Here is an 18122-nt window from a genome sequence, read left to right on the forward strand (position 1 = left end):
ATGAACGTAAGGGGGGAGGGGATAGGCAGACCAACTGCGGGTTATATATACATTAAAAACAGACCCTTCAGCGCTGGAAGCTGTATCACTGAATTTGAAATCTCTCAACAACCACGCTAGATGAGAACCACAGAATATGTTTAAAAAATCACACCTACTTCAGGAAAAACTCATTGCAAACAACTGCCCTCTATTTACAATACCGTGATTAGCTTGCTTGCACCGTCTTCTACATAACTGTCAGAAATGTACAAAACACTTTTTTCTGATCATAAAATAGATACTGATCTCAAGATTTCTAATACTTTCACAATACCTTCCCTAAGCAGGCACTTAAGTGTGACAAATATAAGGGCCTTTTTTTTTTCCTGGAAAATCCATTTTTAATTAAAAAGAGGATTAGGTGAATGGGGGTGGTTTACTATATCAGTATGGCACTTCCTAAACCATAGATAAACCATTAACTGCAGCTTCCCCCACACACACACCCAAATTAAGCAGACAAATACACTAGTCCACCTTTGAACAAACTGACTCAGGCTCAAAAACAAATGGACCTCCCAGCCCCGCTCAGCAAGAGCTCACAGGGGCTCTTCATAGAAATACAGTGAGTGGGGACAACCAAACAGGTTTCAGATATCAAATAATATTTTAATTTCTGAATACTTTCAATTTTCCTTGGAATATAACACACAAAGACTCGACCAAACAGTTCAGTTATTATAACTTTTACAGTATACAGAAATGTTGCACTTAAAAAAAAAACCTTCAGTTTTTTTTAAAACACAAACTGTAAACTCTAAGATACTGAATCAATCACATTACCTATAAGTGCCAACAGTGTTATTTTGTCATGCTGATTTCAATGGTATTTTTTTAAAAAGGGAAAATATCAACAATTATAATACAAAGGGTTTGCAAATATACAAACAGATATAGGATTTTCATAACAATTCAAGAACTAAGCGGGACCCAATTCAAATTACAAAAGTTCACTTTTTATTCAAAACCTCAGCGTGTGTCTTGGACACATTCCTTGGCTGCCAATAAATTCCACAGTTCATTCTCTTTCTTAAAATATTTTTTAAAAAGCTAGGTTTGTCATGGTGTCTTTTTGGGGGGCAGGTAGGGGGAGTTAAGTGTTGTAATGTGGTTCCTCCAGTTCTCAAATTAGAGCACTCAACTTCACCTAAATTTTTTGGTCACCACTTGTAAGTGCGTTTCCATCATCTGTGAGTTGCCTTCTAAAGTTTTATGTCTTCCTATGATATTTTCATGGACTCAGTTTTAATTCTTGCAGAACATATATTTTAAGGATACACAGTTTTTAAGAAGCCAAGATTATATCAAAACTTATTAAAGAACCACAGAATAAACTGGTTTGGAACCAGGAAAGTACAAAAAAGAACAGCTAGAGGTACATAGACACAGGACAATTAATAATTTGGAAAAAAAAAAAAAGACTTACTTTCTCCATTCTGCTAATTTTCTCCCAATCTCCTTAAATGCACTTTTAGCAATATTTTTCAAAAATTTACCAAAAAAAGAAAAAAGACTAATTTCCTTTTTATACAAAAATGATAAGTAGCAAGTTGTTCTGACCGACACAGGAGTTTTTTTTTTTTAATGCATTCTGTAAAAGTTCATTTGACAGTCTTTTAATTTTTTTGAAATTCACAGTCCATTAAATTCTTCCCCTCTCTTCTTTTAGCAAACTTGTAACATCCTTTTACATCCTTCCTTACAGAAGGAATTTAAGCAAACAAACCAGTCTTTTGCCTTTTCTTTCTCTCTGTTTCGCTCCCCCTTCTTATTTTGATTTATTTATTGAATTGCCATATACGGCCAGTTAAAACTACTCCCGGATAGTAACATATCCCGGATGAGGGTTTCGATGGGGGTTTTACCTACCAAACGGACGAAAAACAATTGCTCTATGACTGAGGAGGAGACGGTGCGGAGGGAAGGGAGACGAAGCAAAAGCTTTCCGAATCGCGTTGGCTGGTTGGGGTACTGGCTCCTAACGTATTCTTCCAAAGCACACTGGGACTTTTCCTGCAAGCTTTCCACATGGGCTACATCAGAGAGACCACAGGCATCTGGAAGAAAGTTTAAAAAAAAGAGAGAGAGAGAGGGAGAGAGAGAAAGAGAGAGAGAGAGGGAGAGAGAGAAAGAAGAATTTAGTCATCAGATTAAGAGGTTTGAAATGGGTCACATGAAGTGTGTGTACAGTGCTGTCCAACTGCCCCGACCAGGGTTGGAGCAAATGCCTATGTACTTAGAACTTGGGGGGTGGGGGCGGGGAGAGCATGCAATGGTCCTGGGCTATTTGCTTAAAAATAAAACACAGCTCAGTACACTGCCTGCTGTCACTGTCCCGGTCCTCAGGCTTGGTCACTGGGAGGCCCAAGCAAAGTGCATTGGGTGAAATCTGGCCCAAGTCAGTAAACAGAGAGACAAACAGATGAAACCCAAACTGCCAGTGCCCCTCCCCCCCTCTTCTGTAAATAATAGTTAGGCTTATAATTATATAGTGTGTGTGGGGGGGGGGCAACAACCTGGCTCAGCCCCGAGTAATGGCGTCCACGACCCAGCTTCAGATTCTCCCCAAAGAGGGCGACTCATTTTTCTCCAGTCTTTGAAACTGATTTAAGTGGCCCTTTAAAACTGATCTTGTCAGTTTAGCCTATTGAAGGGCAGCCATGCAAACTGTGATCTCTCTGTTCATTTGAGCTGTTTCTTTCCCCCCTTTTCTCCTCTCTCTCTCTTTCTCCTTACCACCCCTCCCGTATTTTTTTTTTTTAAACGCAGGTCCCTCCAAGAAGGATTCCCCTCCCCGTTATCTTCAGGAAAACACTTTTCTTTTTCCGATACGTGAAAAGACAATGCGTGCCTTTGAAATGAGGCACTTCTCAGGGAAGATGGTGCAGGTTGTGAGCTGACCTTTTGGGGCTCCCCAGATAAGACATGCATTCTGTGAACCTCAAAACACATCTTCGAAAACAGCCACCGCCACCTCCACCCCAAGAACCAGAACACATGGGATCCTCTCTGGGGCTCTGCATGGCTACAGGCTGTATAGGTGTGAACGGTCAGGAATGAACAGCTCTGTTTGCACAGGATTCCTTCCCTCTGCATCGGCCTCTGAATCAGATAACAGGAACCTTTATCTCTTTGGGGGGTGATTTGCATTCTCCACATAGGCCTCTACATTTTGCAAATAGTAATGAATTAAAGTGTTACGACAGTACTAGGCATTTCTTTCCTTGAAAGACCAAGGGTAAGGCTAAGAGCTAACAATGATATCAAGAAATTAACAGCCAACCCATCATCTGGGATCATAGGCTGGGTCGTGGGGGTGTGAGGCTGAAGGTGGCTGTGGGGTAGGGGATACCCTGCTTGTACATTTGCATCAGGCAAACGTTCCAGCTATGACAGGTCCCCTGAGAAAAAGCCTCCAGATTCAAGCCTCTGCATACAGCTCCAGACACTGCCCTTTAATTGATTACCCAAGGACTTCTGAGGGCAGACTTTAGGGTGGCTGTGTGGGGTTTTAGGGAAAAGGCACCAATGTATGAAAGACAGTGGGTTAAGGGTTCAGAACCTGCAAGAGATTCAGCGAATGACTTGGGTCCCCAGATTTCCTTCGAACAATAAGGAAGAGATTGTGGACTTTTTGTCTGCCACATGAACTACAAAGCTCTCCTAGTGTCCTGATTTCAAGCTGGAAAAAACAAACAAACAAAAACCAGTGGGTGACTAGGTTGCAAGCCCCACCACTGTCCAAATGGTCATAATGCTGAATTAGGAAGTCCTTTCCCCTCTCAGCTGTGACAAAGGGATCAGCTGACAACTTAGAACAAGAAGGTGGGGGTGGGGGTGGGGGTGATTTCCACCCACCTGGGCTAGGCTGCACTTGCAGCCTGGAGGCAGCCAAAAGGCTCAGGTGTGGCCCAGAGTGGAAAGCCAAACACCTTCAAAACTCATTTGGTCTCAAGAGTTAATTAATATTAGATCTATTACCCACACAGGTTAAACTACATGCAAACTAATTAGATTTCATAATACAGACAATGATGGTTTTTATATCTCCGGCAACATTCATATCCAACCCAAGTTGGCAGACACTTTGGGTTGTTTGAAAATTGCCTTAAGTGTTTGCCTGGGCAGGAGAAGCAAGAGGCCAGAGTCTTCACCCCCTGCAGACATGCTGAAGAGTTATGATGCCCCTTTCTTCCTCTTGCCCCTTCAGGGCAGTCTGCATTGTCTTAATGAGAATAGGATTTGGAAAACTGGTGCCATCAGGTTGGACGTGCCTGGGGCCCCAACTCCTACTGGGCTAACAGGCAAACTCTGCCCCTGCACGATGATGCCAGACCGGCCCAGTGCATCTCCCAGAGGCTCAGCCAGGGTGGCAGACAGAACCATGGGGCAGAGAAGATTCCACAGGCTTAGCGGGCCCAGAGGGCCTGGGCTGAGGGAGGTTAGCAGGGGGATGCATCCCAGCCTGGCAGGAGGGGGCAGGCCTGAGAGGCGTCCCCTTGGCCCACTTGAGAGTCTGTCTGGAGCATCCTCCTGCAGCCCAGCCTTCCTCTCCTCTCCTCTCCCCGACAGGCCTGGTGGGGCCCAGCAGCTACGCAAAGTTCTCACTCCAAGTTGCACTCAACAGTTTGGCCTCTCAGTGGGGAGCTTGGGCTGGCTCTGGGGACTCCCAAGTTTTCTGGGCCCTAACTCCCGGCTGGGAGCCCTTGGGCGGGAGGTGGCAGGGCTCCTTCCTACCTGAGGTGAACAGGACTATGGCCTTGAGGCAGCTGTACTCAGCGGAGTCAACGTGCAGCGCCTTGAGCTTCTCCACTTGCTCTTGGAAGATCCGTATGTGGTCCATAAAAGCGACCACCCGGTCGGCGGACATGGGCGAGGCGTGCAGGCCGGCGGCGGCCAGGAGCGGGGCGACGTGGAGGGGCATGGAGCACTGCGCTGCGTTCAGCACGAACAGCTCGCTCCAGGTGAGGCGCAGCAGGGCCACTTGGTCGGTGATCTGCAGGTCGGGGAAGAAGGGGATGTTGCGGGCCCACTCGACGGCGCTGAAGAGCATCCGCGCGGCCAGTTCGCAAATGTTCTCGATGCCCATGATGTTGTTGGGCTGCATGCACTGGCTGCCGAAGCGCGACGTGGGGTAGGGCTCGGCGCGCAGCAACAGAGAAATATATCCGGACAGGTACGAGTGGCAGTTGAGGGGGTCCCCGTTGGTCAGCGCAAACTGCCCGTGGGTCGGCTGGGTGGGCGGCATCCTGCCTCTCTGTACCGCTGTAGGGAGGAAAGGAGACGGTGCGACGTTAATGGCCAGCCTTGGTCCCCAGCGCCCCTGGCAGGGCCTGCCCCAGCCCCACCCCCACCTGACCCAGACCCTGCGCCTAGAAAGGACGGGCCGGCTGGCCCCTCCAACGAGCATGCCAGGCCCCACAGCTCTGGGAGTCGCCGGGAGCCCGGCAGCACTCCTCTCCAACCACCACCCAGGCCAGCTCTGGCAGTCACAGCGGCACACTTGCCTCCGAGGCCCGCTCGGGGCTGGGTCGCCGAGGACCCAGAATTGGCCACTTTGCCTCGGGGTCCCCGGCACGGTGGGTGGGAGGTAGCATTCTGGGGACATCTTTCTTCTTTACTGCTAAACAGCTGATATTTCTTATTGATTGGAGGAGAGGGAGCGGGAGGGGCGAGTCTGGGGAGGGGGAGGGAGAGACGCTTTTGCAAAAGACACAAGGGCTCACCCCAGACGGCCTGAGGCCGCCCCGGAACGGCTCTCCCCCAAACCCCGCAGTCCCAGCCCCAGCCGGGCGGGGACTCGGTGAGAGACGAGCAGAGAGCCGAGGTCTGGCGGCAGCGTAATCAGTGCTCGGAGAAAGGGAGACGGAGGGAGAGGGCGGAGAGAGGCCGGCCGCAGCGAGAGGAAGCCGGGGAGAGGCGGGGAGCAAGCGGCCGGCGCAGCCCGCGCAGGGCCCGGGAGGGCCGGGGAGAGCCGAGGAGGCTCGGGCCGGGGCTGTTATCTGACGCCGGACCGGGAGATCCGCTCTCCCAGAAACACAAAGAAACCCCGGAGATCGCTCGCCCCAGCCCGGAGCCCGCGCCCGGAGCCCAGCGCGCCATTGGCCGAGCCCGGCTCGCCGCACTCGGCGAAATTTTCTATCACAAAGACCCAACTCGCGCAGAGCGAAAGCAGCCGCCGAGGGCCCTCGCCCACCCTTTCCCTACTCCCTATCGCGCTCTCCTCCTTTCAAAAGTGAAAGGAAAAAGGAAAATAGAGGATTTTTTTTTTTTTAGCAGAATGTTAATCCACGGAGGGTCACATGAGCGGGGCCCGGGCGGCAGCGTTAATACGGCGAAGTGCATAAAATTGCCATTTGTAATTTGAACCTCCTGTACAAAAGTACAATCTCAGGTTGTGTGTGTGTGTTTTTTTTGAGAGGGTGGGGGCTGGGGAGAGGGGTGGGGAGGAGGGACATATGTTGAACATGCAGGAAAAACCAGGAGAGAGAGAGAGAGAGAGAGAGAGAGAGAGAGAGAGAGAGAGAGAGAGAGAGAAACTGAGAGGAGAGAGAGAAGTAAACCAGGCTTTAAAACAACAACAGCAGCAACCACCACCCCGTCCTTTGCAGAAAGGCGAACTCGAATGAACTCGCAGTCCACGCAAAGATCAGGAAAACGGCCCAAAGAGAGAGTGGAGGAGGAGATCAGTCGGCCAAAGCATGCGGATCTGGGGGGTCTGGGCTCCAGTGCAGAACTTGCTTCTAGTATAAAACCCCTTCGAGCTGCAGGGGAAGAGAGGAGCTTGGGGGCTCCAGCGTCCTTACCCAGAGCAGGCTAGCCAAACGCACCCAGGGCCCCGGGACCCCAGGCGAGGAGGGGGAGAAATGAGAGGCCGATACCTTCCCGTCTCATGCCCACTTTGAGGCACTTTTTGAGGCGGCAGTACTGGCACTGGTTGCGGTGGTGCTGGTCGATGGGACAGTTCCGGTTGGCGCGGCACGTGTAGCTCAGGTTCCTCCGCACGCTGCGCTTGAAGAAGCTCTTGCAGCCCTCGCACGTGAACTGGCCGTAGTGCTTGCCGCTCGACTTGTCCCCGCACACCACACACTCGATATGCTGCTGCTGTTGCTGTTTGTCGCCGCCCGGGCCGCCAGGGCCGCCCTGGCCGCCGGCCGCCGTCTGGGCCGGCGTGCTGGCCGGGCCCCCTTGGCCCGGCGTCTGTGGCGTGTGCGGGGCGCCGGGCGGCGGGCCGGGCACGGGCGGCGCCTGCGAGGCCTGGCTGCCCTGCGAGCCGGGCACCTCGTCCTGGGGGTCGCGCCACGTGCTGACTACCATTGCCATATCTATGGGGGCCGCGTCCGGACTTCCTGCTCCCGGGTCGCGGGCTCCGGCGCGCCGCCTTTTGTGTGCGCGCGGGTGCGGGAGGGCGCGGAGGGCGCCCCAGGGGCTCGGAGGGGGGGGCTGGTTGGTTGAGGTTGGTTAGTTTTTCCTTTTTTGTTTCTGCTTTTGCAAAGTTTTGTCGATGGCTTGTCTGGCCCGGTGTGTTTGTTTTGTTTGTGTCCCTCGGCTCAGCTTGGTTGGTTTCGGGGGGCTTTCCGCCGGGAGGGGAGGGGAAGGGGCCGGGGGAGAGCGAGTGGGAGCAGAACGTGGAGAGAGAGGGAGGGGAGGGAGAGCTGCAAGTCGATTGTCTGGCTTCAAGACAGAAGTAGGAGGAAAAAAAAAAAATCTCTCCGAAGACCTCGCTCGCTCTCACTCGCTCCCTCCCTCTCTCGCTCACGCTGTCGCTCTCAGAGCTGCGGTGCCGGAGAGTCGGAGCAGCAGGAGGAAAAGGAGGACAGGCGACTGTCCGGGGGCCAAGTCCAGGGCAGCCCACAGTCAGCCATTCAGGAAAGCCATCGCAATCGGGAGGACTAGCAGAGCGGAGGCGCCGGTCGCGGGCGCGCCCGGAGGGCCGGGCAGGCCGGGGCGGAGGCCGGCGGCCCGCGGAGTGGCCGGAGCGCTGCCCGGGTCCGGGGGAATCAGCATCAAAGTGGTCCGCGTCGGGCGCTGCGCGGCGTCGTCCTGGCGCTGGGCCGCCGCCGCCGCCCGCCTGCGCCGGATGGAGGCCGCTCGCCGCTCCCTGCGGGCCGCCGGAGCCGCCGGAGCCGCCGCCGAAGCCGCCGGGTCGGGCCCGGAGCCGCCGGGTCTAGCGCCGCCGCCGCCGCTGAAGCCGCTGCTGCCGCTGCTGCCGCCGCCGGAGCCGCTGCTGCTGCCGCCGCCGCCTCACACACATAGGGAAAGAGTCAACTCGCCGGCGGCGCGGGAGAAACGATAAAAGAGAGAGAGGAGGGCAGATCACCACCTAGAAGCACATCCTTCGTGCGCAGAGCGGGGAGAAAAAGACGGAGAGAAAGAATGAAAGAGGGGGGAAAAAGGCAGCACGGCACCCGGAGAAAGGAGGCAACTCGGGGAGAGGAGGAGGAGGAGAAAACACACACGCGCGCACGCACACACACACCGCGGAGAGAAAAGAACAGAGAATCAAAGTGATCAAATATGCTAAAAAGGGGGGCGCGGGAGGGAATGCGATTTATAGGCGCCGGGGCTGGCAGAAGTGGCTTCTCCGCGATCAGCTCACTGAGCTCTCTATATAGTGAACTTTGACACGACTGCTGCAACTTAGCGCACGTTGCCATGGCGACGGCGCGCCTTATAAGGCAGCAGCCGGGGTTGGCCTGGCCAGGCGCGCGCGCGCCGCCCCCTCGCCGTCATTGGCCGGAGCGCGGCGGCCCCGCCATGGCGGCCGCGGGCTCAGCTCGGTCCTAGCGCGAGCGGCGTAGCGGCCGCGGCGCGGGGCGCGCGGGGGGCGCAGGGGGAGGGGAGGGGGGCGGCCGCGCCCCCGCCGCCCCCGAGCGGGGGATGGGTTCGGGCCGGCCCGGGGCGCGCGGCCCCCGCGCTCTCCGCGTCCCGCACCCCGCACCCGAGGTTTCCGCCCCAGCGGGGAGAGGAGCGCGGCGCGCACACACAACGCCTCTTAAAGGCTCCGCGAAAGGCTTTGGATGGAATCGAGGACTTCGCCTCTCGCAACTTGGCGATGCCACGAAATCCGCCGCTCGCGCACCACCCGGGACTCCCGGCGCACGACGCCAGAGAAAGAGAAAAGTTCCCTGGTTTCTTTGCAGAGGGGTAGTGGGTGGGGGTGGGAAGGTGCCGCGACCCGAGCTTGCAGGCATTTTCCAAACGAAAGATTTGGCCAAATCCGGGTGATGGGAGACGCTTTTCTCAGTCAACTCTTATCACTTGCTGGGTTTAGTGACTTTTTTTTTTTCTTAAAGAGGAAAAGAGCCATTCTGTCTTTTCCTTTGTAGGGTTAACATTTCACAGGTATGTGGCCTGACATTTTAATTGCTCAAATAAAGCATCTCGGATGCTGAGAAGCAGAAATAGACTTCATCTCATTGTCATGACGCTATTAAAATCAATTTTCCTCAACTTTAGCCTCTTTCGTTGGTTTTGGCGAACTCTCAAGCCAACGTCCTGCCACGCAGCCAGTGGTGGTGAGAGGGAAAAAGACCGACCTGTCCGCTGACGGACAAGCAGAGGCAGCCTCCCAGACTCCCCGCGTACCCTCTGAACACACATGTGAGCGCACACGTTCGGCAATGTACACAGACAAAGACTTCAGCCACTATGCTTCTAGGTCATACAACAGTTGAGCACGGACTTTCTTGCTCCTCAAGTTTCTTTAAAGTATTCATATAGCCATTAAAACACACCCAGAGATCCTGCCCTAAATTGGGAATAAGACCAGAGCAACTCACAAGAACCTCACACCAGCCATATCCTATGTCAAGAGAGCCAGTGCAATAAGACCAACTCCATAAGCCTCTGCCATTCTGTTCAATGGGCTAGAATCATCTGGAAGGTTGTGTCTCTGAATTCCAGGGCATTGGGTTTTAAACATCAAACATCTAGAACTGCACCCCAGAAGGCACTCTGTTCCAATGCACTAAACTTTCTCTTGGGTTAGGACAAGTTAGTGGATTATGATTATTCCATATTCACAGACGAAAACTGTGACTCCGTCATACACATTTTGCACCAAGAAAAAAAACCCTGTAAACTGGTTTGCCAACTAGGTTTATGAACAATTACAATATTTTACAAAAGACACGGTGAGCTGCAGAAAACATGAACACATAGAAACAGTAATTAACGACCAGAGGAAAGCATCTTTGATAGTTCAAAAAACCGAGATGACGAATTTTTAAAAGAAAATAAACCGTACATAAAACTGTCACGTGTAGATTGCATTTTGCATTCACTATCCCTTACAGACACAGGCAGAATACAAAGGTAGGGACCAAGTTGAGAGGTAGGCAGATAGGGGCTAGATTTTAGGGAAGGAAAAATCCTCTTTCCGCTTTATTTCTGAAACCTTAGCTCTCACCCTTTCTCCTCTGAAATCACATATTTCACGAAAGCTGCAGGTGTTAGGATTATTTGAAGGTTGTTAAAACACACACACACACACACACACACACACACACACACTCTATAGTGGACACTGAGCTATCATAAGCCTGGTGAGTAAAGCGATTGCCACAAAGCGAAGCCAGGCTGAGAATTTCAGGTTGATTAGAGACTCACTATAACTTTCTCCTAAAGAGAACAAGAAGGATGGAAAAGAAATTATTTCAGGGAAGGTTTTCTCCCCTCACCTTTCAATTTCCATAATTTGAGAAATTGACTAATTTTACAAATGTCAGTAGATTAGGGGCAAACTTAGCAGAGTTGTGGTGGGGCTGGGGTTGAAACAGGAAAGCTGGTGGGCACCCCCATCTCAATGTAATAGAAGAGAGACTAATTGGTTATAGGGGAATCTTTATCTTGCCTGGTTGTACAGATACTTCCAAGGCAAGATCACACTTTACAAACATAGAGTGGGAACATTTTTGAGGAGGAAGAGTTTTCCCAGTCTACTTAGAGACCTTCGGGGTTTGATGAGCTCAGATTTAAAATGAAGAATTTCCCAGCCATCTCCAACACGACTGGAGCCGGCTAAGCACACGACCACAAAGCTGCCATGAAGTGAGAAGTGTTTCACTCTGTATTTTAGGATTCATTCATAGTTATTCAGATGCTATTAAAAAACTACATCTACACATATATACCAATATATAACTATATACCTATAGATGTATATATATAGCAGTTAATGTTACTGCATAGGACTGCAGACTGAGAAGAAAAAGGGAACTATTTTAAAATGTCTTTTTTTAGAGATGCCCATTTCCTCTGAACAGCTCTAAGACTGAATGATAAATATCAATATATTGTTACTGTTCAAAAAAAAAAAAAAAAAAAGAATCCCAACCCAGTCTTTTATTGCAGATGTAAATTGATTTTAATGAGAAGAATGGCAAGCTTTAATTTGGCTGGAGAAAGTTAGAAGAACATTTGTCTTACTCTGGGAATAAAAAGAAAATCTGCCCAGGAATATTACATATATATATATATTTACAGAAAGTGACCTGACGGTTGTGATTCTCCAGAGATTAAATCATGCTATGAACACAGACCCCACCAAATGCTGAGTGTAACTCTGAACTCAGTAGAAACCAGTTCTGTCCACCAGGATTCATTCAATTCCTCCTTTCCCTCCATCCAGCCCGTGTGTGTTTTTCTCTCCCACCCCACTGGAGCTCCATGAATAGGAAAAGAGGCTGCCATTGTATGCCTCTAAACTTCCAAGTCAATGCAATTTTTAACCACTGGCTTGTGGTACTTTGAAAATCACCAGGGGCTGTCAGAGTTGGGTCCTCTGAAAAATTTACAGTGCTAAATCAGAGCATATGCTGGGAGGGAAAAAATTGCTTAAGATTGGAGCAAGTACAGTATCTGTCTGCCCCCTAGTGTAAGAGTCCTCGCTGCCTAAAATTCAACTTTAAAAGAAAAGAAGGTCTTAAAGGGAAACGACTTGAGGTTCACGTAGGCATAGGAGAATGAAACTTCTGTACATTTTAATCTGAATAATTCTCCAGGATTTAAAATTAATTGGCTCTGGCTTGGTCGGACCGGACCTGGATCTCACCACCTCTAGAGTTTCCCGAGTCACTGGCGGAGAGGTGATGATTTTTTTTTCCCCCTGAACTGGGTTTCTGTGCGTCCCCCTCACCCCCTCCTCTTTTTTTCTTTCTCTGTCTCTGTCGTCTCTCTCGCTGGCTTTTTAAAAATGAGGAACCATTCCTTGAACGTTCTGGACAGAGCCCAGAATTGCTTTTTAAAGTCAGCCCGACGCGGTTGCAATAGACAGCCAAAAGGTACACGTTTGCCTGAAATCCGCACGCCAGCTCCATCACCCCGCCCGATGGTGAGTACCCTTCTCGTTGCGGTTCCCCTTCTAGCTTAGCCGAGCTCTCGCCTCCCCGAGCCGCGGCCGAGGGCGCCGGGCACAGCTTGCCTCCCTCCCTGCCTGGCTGGCTGTCAGTTGCACAAGGTTGCAAAATGCAGCTCAGTGGCAGATCGAACAGTAAATTCTGATACTTAGTGCGAGCCTAGCAGCTCCTTCGCTAGAAAACCGAGTCGTCTATTGCTTGGAAAAACACGCGTAGAGGACTGGTTTGCAGTTTGCTCTATCGGAGCTGATGAGTTTGAGCAGACAGGACGAGCAGAGAGGGGAGGCACCGCAGTCTTTACGCTTTGGTTTAATCATATTTTGGCAGCTTTGCAATTGTATTTTCCCACTCTCCCCCCCTCCTTTCACACACATGTAATAAAATATGGCAATGCATTGAATTGACTGTCCCCCCTTCCACGAACCCCTTAAACCACAGTCCTAGGCATTTCAGACACGATAGCAATCCGTTTTTTTGAAAAATCCCAAGTCACCCCCAACCCCACAGAGCACAAGGAGGAAAGTGAGAAAGGAGAGAGAGAGAGAGAGAGAGAGAGAGAGAGAGAGAGAGAGAGAGAGAGAGAGAGAGAGAGAAATAAATACTGTAAGTAAACATACCAAAACCATATTTGCTTTGTTCAAGGTCCCAAATCGCTTGCATCTTCCTTCTAAACTGGAGTAACTCTCCTTTAGTTTGGCGGGTGAAATAAGCGCTTTGTTGGACCCCTGAAAAGATGTGTCTTTGATAATTAAAGAGACTCTCTTCCTCGGTGTTTATCTAAGCGATTGTGCAAACTGATAAAAAGTAGGCACTAGAGGAGAGGAGGGAACCAGAGGAAAGATCTTCCACCTTAAGGAAATGCTTCCCCATGTATCAGGCGCTCTCAGCCTTGGAAAACCCTGCACACTAACTTTAGAGAGAGGAGGTTTCAGGGAGCTTGTACATAGCTGCTGAGGAATGCAAGCCTCGCCTTTAAGAAAAAAACCCCCAAACCGTAGGTAGGAGATGTCTGGAGTGATCCTCGTCTCTCATCTCATTCCTTACAAGGAAGAGTGCGTTGTTACACCTTGTTTGGGGCTGGAAAGACGAGACTTTAAAAACACCCGTCCAATTGAAAAAAATCTCCCAACTTAATGAGTTTAGTCGGAGGCTGGAGCAAACGGCTCAGCCTCAGCAGAAAACTGCCAACAACTCTAGGCGATATTGCAAAGCAAGACGACCCGAGGCACAGCCAAATTCCACTGTTTGGGGTCGAGAGGGATGGCGGTTAATCCTAAAGCAAGTTGGAAAAAAACAGAGGTGGGAGAGGAGGGGGAAAAGCAGCAGCCTTGCAGACTGGCTCCCCTCACCCTGGATCAAAGATAGAACTTGAAATAGGAGGGCAACGTTTTTTCCTGGGAATCCGTTGGAATCCTCATTTTCTACTTTTAACTCAAGTTCCCCCAAGTGATTTTTTTTCTCTTCCCTGTAGATTCCTGCCCCCCTTTCCCCAGTCCCCATTCTAGAGCTTTCCTGAAGAGGAAACCTATTTCTTTGGGGGGGAGGGGTTCCCCATTTCTTGTCTTCAGATAATGGATGCTTAATTCACCCCTCCTTTCCTCCACCCCCCCAAAAAATGAATAAAGGAAGCAGGAATACAATAACTAGAGAAAATGAGAATAAAGTGTGCTGCCTTTCGCAGTTTAATACAGTTTTAACTAATGGATTTTTGTTTTGTTTTGTTTTAAGAGAAGAATAATGGGGAAACACGGATCTTTTATTTTAGGAAACTGTTATGGTAAGATGTATGTCAGACTTGACAAATGGAACTAGAGCTCTTGGCTGTTTCTTGTCCTGGTCTTAAACAGGAATTAAGTTAAACACAGCGCTGAATGTTAATTACATGTTTACTGGCTAATGAAAATTACAAATGGTTTTGCCACCTCAAACAATGATGAAAAGTCTGAAGACACTGTAATTATATACTTTGAGGGAAATAACTCAGAATATTGATCATAAGACGTGTAAATCTTTTTTTAACTATTCATTAATACCATAAATATGGGCTACAGAAGTTTTTTCTTGCGGTTTGTCTCATCAGTTATACCGAATGGATGGATGGTGAGGCTCCTCTGGGAGGGGGCCACTGGGGTAACTCGGGGGGTGCCCCCTCCTTTTCTGTCCCCGCCTCCTTTAACCCCAGCCGAGAAGGTCGAGGGGCAGTTGAACAGGGGGCTGGGCTCGGGGCAGGTGAAGGTGATCACAGCCCAGCCTCTCTTCTCCCTTCCTCTCCCTCCTCCCTTCCCTGCCAGGTCTGATGGATGACCGCCTTCGTCAGCCTGGGCGCCTGTCCGATAGCCTGGCGTGCGGGTTTCTAATGCAGGACAACTCACTGCAACCCGGCGATGCAGCCCTGACAACTTCAGTTTTCTCCTTCAGAGGTGGCTAGGGCAGTTCATTGCAAACAGAAGAAGAAGAAAAAAAAAAAAAGTTGAGGGTGGAGGTGGTTACTGGGTAAGGTGGCTCAGGCGGCGGAACCCCCGCCGGTGTCCCTGGGTTTGGGAGTAGAGAAATATTTTCTTGTTTTGTTTTCACTTCGGCCTGAATGGTGGCTCCGCACCCTCTGGCAGGCTCTCCGTTCTCGGGGGTCAAAGGTGAGGGCTGCACTAACCCCAAAAGGCTGGTCTGGCCTGGTGCGAAGGCCGAGGCCCGGACGAGTGGGGGTTGTCAGCCACACCACCGGGCGCTTCCGAGGGGGTGCCTGTGAAACCCGCACTGGGGGCACCGCTCCGAGAGCGGGTTTTAAGTGCAATATTGAGGATTCTTAAAAAGTGCCCTAGGCTTTTTCCCTGAGAATTCCCAAGGCGCTGGTCTTTGTCTTAGAAGGAATGGAGTTTCTGAATGGTGTGAAAGGGACAGAGAGGGTCGCTTCAAATCGATTTTACTTGTCCTTTCTGCCTTTTCGGATCAACGCCCTTCAATGGGCATAGAGGTGCTCTTTCAACCAAAAACTTGTGCTACATTTTCTGCCTGTATTGGTGCTAAATACAATGAGCGCTGGGCAGATTTTTTTCCTTTGCTCTCCAAAGCAAGAAAGCACCCTAATTAAATTGTTTTATAAGGACAGTCAAGACGGACCAATTAAGTATGCATTAGTATAAAGATATAGTCTGCAGATAAGGCGGTTTAGAAAATCATGTGTGAGACAAAGGAGAGGGCAGTAGCGTCAGGGAGGGTGCGTGGGCCCCGCAAGGTCGCTCACTGTCTTCCCCCGGGAATTGCAGAGGCCCGGGCCCCAGGTGAGAGGGACAGGCCCGGTAACAGGTGGGCGACAGCGTCCCGGGTGGAAGAAGCCCAGGGGCCTGGGCTACGTTCTCCTCCTCGGACAACGTGGCCGTCCCAGGTGGAGGGTCCCGCAGGAGGTGGCGAGTGCGTGCGGAGGCCCGCTCTGGGTCGGGCCTTTGCTTGGGAGCTAGGTGCAGGGCAAGGCCCTGAGATAAGGGGAGACCAGCAGGGCCGGGAGGCACGGACACTGCCACTGTCGCGGCCGCAGCCTTCTGGCAGCCAAGATCTGGGTAGGAGGCCCCCTTCCAGCACCTTCAAGCTAAGCGCTTTTTCGCTTCTAAGGAAACGGGAGCTCCTCGGTGAGGAAAGTAAAGTTGCCACCCGACGCCATCTGGCCCAGGGACGTCGAGGCCCAGCCGCAGAAATGGGGGAATGACCGGGGGCTGGAGAAAAGGTAGCGAGGAGAGCTGATCAAGGTTCGGGGGAAACAGCGCGGGGCTTCTCCACCGCGTCTCCGCCCTCTGAGGTGTGGGCGGGCGGAGTGCATCTGGCCCGAAGGCCACGACCCCCAGAGCAGGGCCTGGGCCTCCCCGCGTCGCAGCGCAGGGCTGTGATAGGTGGTTCCCTGGCCGCGGGGGCGAGAGCGCGGTGCGCGGCAGCACGAAGGGCGCGCGGGGCGCACAGGGCGCCCTGGGTCGGGGGCGGGCTGGGGGGAGTAGGGGCGAGAATTAGAGCCTGGAGAGGTGGCTGAATGTCAAAAGTAAAAAGGTTGAAAAGCCAATTTTCCAGGCGCGCTTTCGCCCCCCCTTTGCTGGTTGCAGAGGCCGTAAATCAGCGGCCGGCGGCGAGGGCGGGAGGAGCCCCCTCGGCGGCCCGGCGCGGCCCCGCCCGGACCGTGCGAACCTCCCGGTGGGCCCCGAATCGATCCGAAGCCTAGCTGAGGATGTCACCGCACTAAATATTTACTGATCACACACAAATAGCAGGGCTCGAACGATTTTCCTCTGTGCGGAGCGCGCAGAGACAAGGGTAAATCATTTTATTAGTGTGGATAAAGCCCAGAGCACACTCCGCGCTGGAGTGTTTTAAGATGTGTCTTCAACGGGATGAAAAGAGTTAGGGAAATCGATACCGAGTGATTAGAAGCCCCCGGGGTGACGAAGGGGGCCAGGGCTTTCAGGGATTTGGAGAGGCTGAGAGGGGGGAGTGAGCCTCGAGGGGGGCGGCCCGACCACCGCCAGGGAGCTCCCGGGCGCAGGCCCTCTTCCCTTCCTCCTCGACGGGGCGCATGGAGCGGCAGGGCATCCGCCACCGACCGGCTGCGTGGGGACGCGTGAGGGCTGCGAGGGCCGCGGCGGGGCCGAGGGTTTGGGAGCCACGGGCTCCATGCCTCGAGTGGCAGTGGCCAGGTGGCCACTGGAGTGGATCGCAGGCCCGGCGCGGGGACCCAGGCAGGTTCCCCCTCGGCGCGCTCTCTGCAGGCAGCCTCTTGGAGTCAAGGTGTGGCCCAAACGCGCTGCATTGCTCCGCGGGGCCGCAGCATCCCCGAACTTTCTCCTGGACAGATCTCTCTCCCTCGCCTCCTTGCATGTCTGTGAAGAGGATGCAGCGGCCCAGCCTGGCAGCTGTTTCTCCCTCGCGTCCACCAGTGTCCAGAGCGGCCGCGGGGTGGCGGAACCCGCTGAGGACCGCAGGGCGAGTGGATTCCAGGTTCCGGGCTCCAGGGTAGGTGGGAGGAAGTCTGAGGCCGAGGAAGAAGGCAGGGGCAGGGTGACACACAGCAACGAGGCTCCCAGGCCGTCTCCGTTCTCTCCAGGGTGGGAAACCAGCTTTGGGGGGATGAAAGCCACCCTCCAGCAATGGCAGTCGGTATGGGGCCCCAAGGCGGGGTGCAGGAACCTGAAAAGGTGTAAAGGCTGCAGGGTTTGCAGAAGTTAGCAAGGCTTTGGGGGGAGTTTACTGGGGGTGGGGGGGAGAGGAACACCTTCTCCCCGAACTCAGGCAGCAAAATCCTGATGCTTTTGCATATCTGGAGGCGGGAGCCTCGCTGGCTACTGTGGACCAACCTTGAGGTTTCAAACAGCTGCAAAGAATCAGGAAGGCACTAATTTTCTTTTTTTGGGGGGGCGCAAGGTGAGGAAGTGGGAAAATCTTTTTCGTTTCTTCTTCCTTTTCCCGCTCCTGAGTTTTTCCTAAAAAGCTGCTCTTCCTGGAGAAACTGATAGCTTGATTGATTATTTATTTATTTATTTATTTATTTATTTAATTTATTTCTCCCCTAATTGCTCGATCTTCTTGGCAGCTGGAGGAATTCAGTTCAGGCCACCGTATCTGGCTCCTCCGTGCAACAGGACATATAACTACTGATCCAATTAATCGTTTTCCAGAAGGGAGAATTTTTTTTTTTTTAATGGATTTTCCCAGTGGTTTGGAGCGAGCTGTTCAGGTGTGAGGTGA

General features: G+C 51.9%; 1 protein-coding gene and 1 long non-coding RNA gene across 13 annotated transcripts in view; one reads left to right on the top strand and one right to left on the bottom strand.

Moving 5' to 3' along the window:
• Nucleotides 1-630: 630 nt before the first annotated feature.
• On the bottom strand, nt 631-13495 carry NR2F2 (nuclear receptor subfamily 2 group F member 2). 3 transcript variants are annotated; one of them, XM_019726682.3, is made up of 4 exons: nt 6924-8205; nt 5550-5719; nt 4780-5307; nt 631-2099 (listed from the first exon to the last, which is right to left on the bottom strand). In XM_019726682.3, the coding sequence occupies exons 3-4, from the start codon at nt 5288-5290 to the stop codon at nt 1825-1827; spliced, it is 786 nt and encodes a 261-aa protein (XP_019582241.1). In that variant the 5' UTR covers nt 5291-5307; nt 5550-5719; nt 6924-8205; the 3' UTR covers nt 631-1824. The 3 variants fall into 3 exon arrangements, with proteins under 3 accessions (XP_019582241.1, XP_019582239.1, XP_019582240.2); XM_019726680.3 differs by lacking the exons at nt 5550-5719; nt 6924-8205 and adding an exon at nt 13019-13495; XM_019726681.3 differs by lacking the exon at nt 5550-5719 and having other exon boundaries at nt 6924-7499.
• Nucleotides 11990-18122, top strand: part of LOC141568278 (uncharacterized) — a 77779-nt gene continuing 71646 nt past the window's right edge. For all 10 annotated transcript variants that reach the window (XR_016018254.1, XR_012491394.2, XR_016018255.1 and 7 more), the window contains exon 1: nt 11990-12376. This is a non-coding gene — a long non-coding RNA (uncharacterized LOC141568278). The remainder of the gene's footprint in view (nt 12377-18122) is intronic.

This window comes from Rhinolophus sinicus, chromosome 13, assembly GCF_057876585.1.
Source record: "Rhinolophus sinicus isolate RSI-liver-muscle chromosome 13, RSI-T2T, whole genome shotgun sequence".
NCBI lineage: Eukaryota > Metazoa > Chordata > Mammalia > Chiroptera > Rhinolophidae > Rhinolophus > Rhinolophus sinicus.

Coding starts and splice junctions, on each gene's coding strand:
- NR2F2 (XM_019726681.3), bottom strand. CDS start 7,365: ATGGCAATGGTAGTCAGCACGTGGCGCGACCCCCAGGACGAGGTGCCC. Junction 5,308..6,923: donor AGTGGGCATGAGACGGGAAG/GTATCGGCCTCT, acceptor TCCTCCCTACAG/CGGTACAGAGAGGCAGGATG. Junction 2,100..4,779: donor CATAGTCCTGTTCACCTCAG/GTAGGAAGGAGC, acceptor ACTTTCTTCCAG/ATGCCTGTGGTCTCTCTGAT.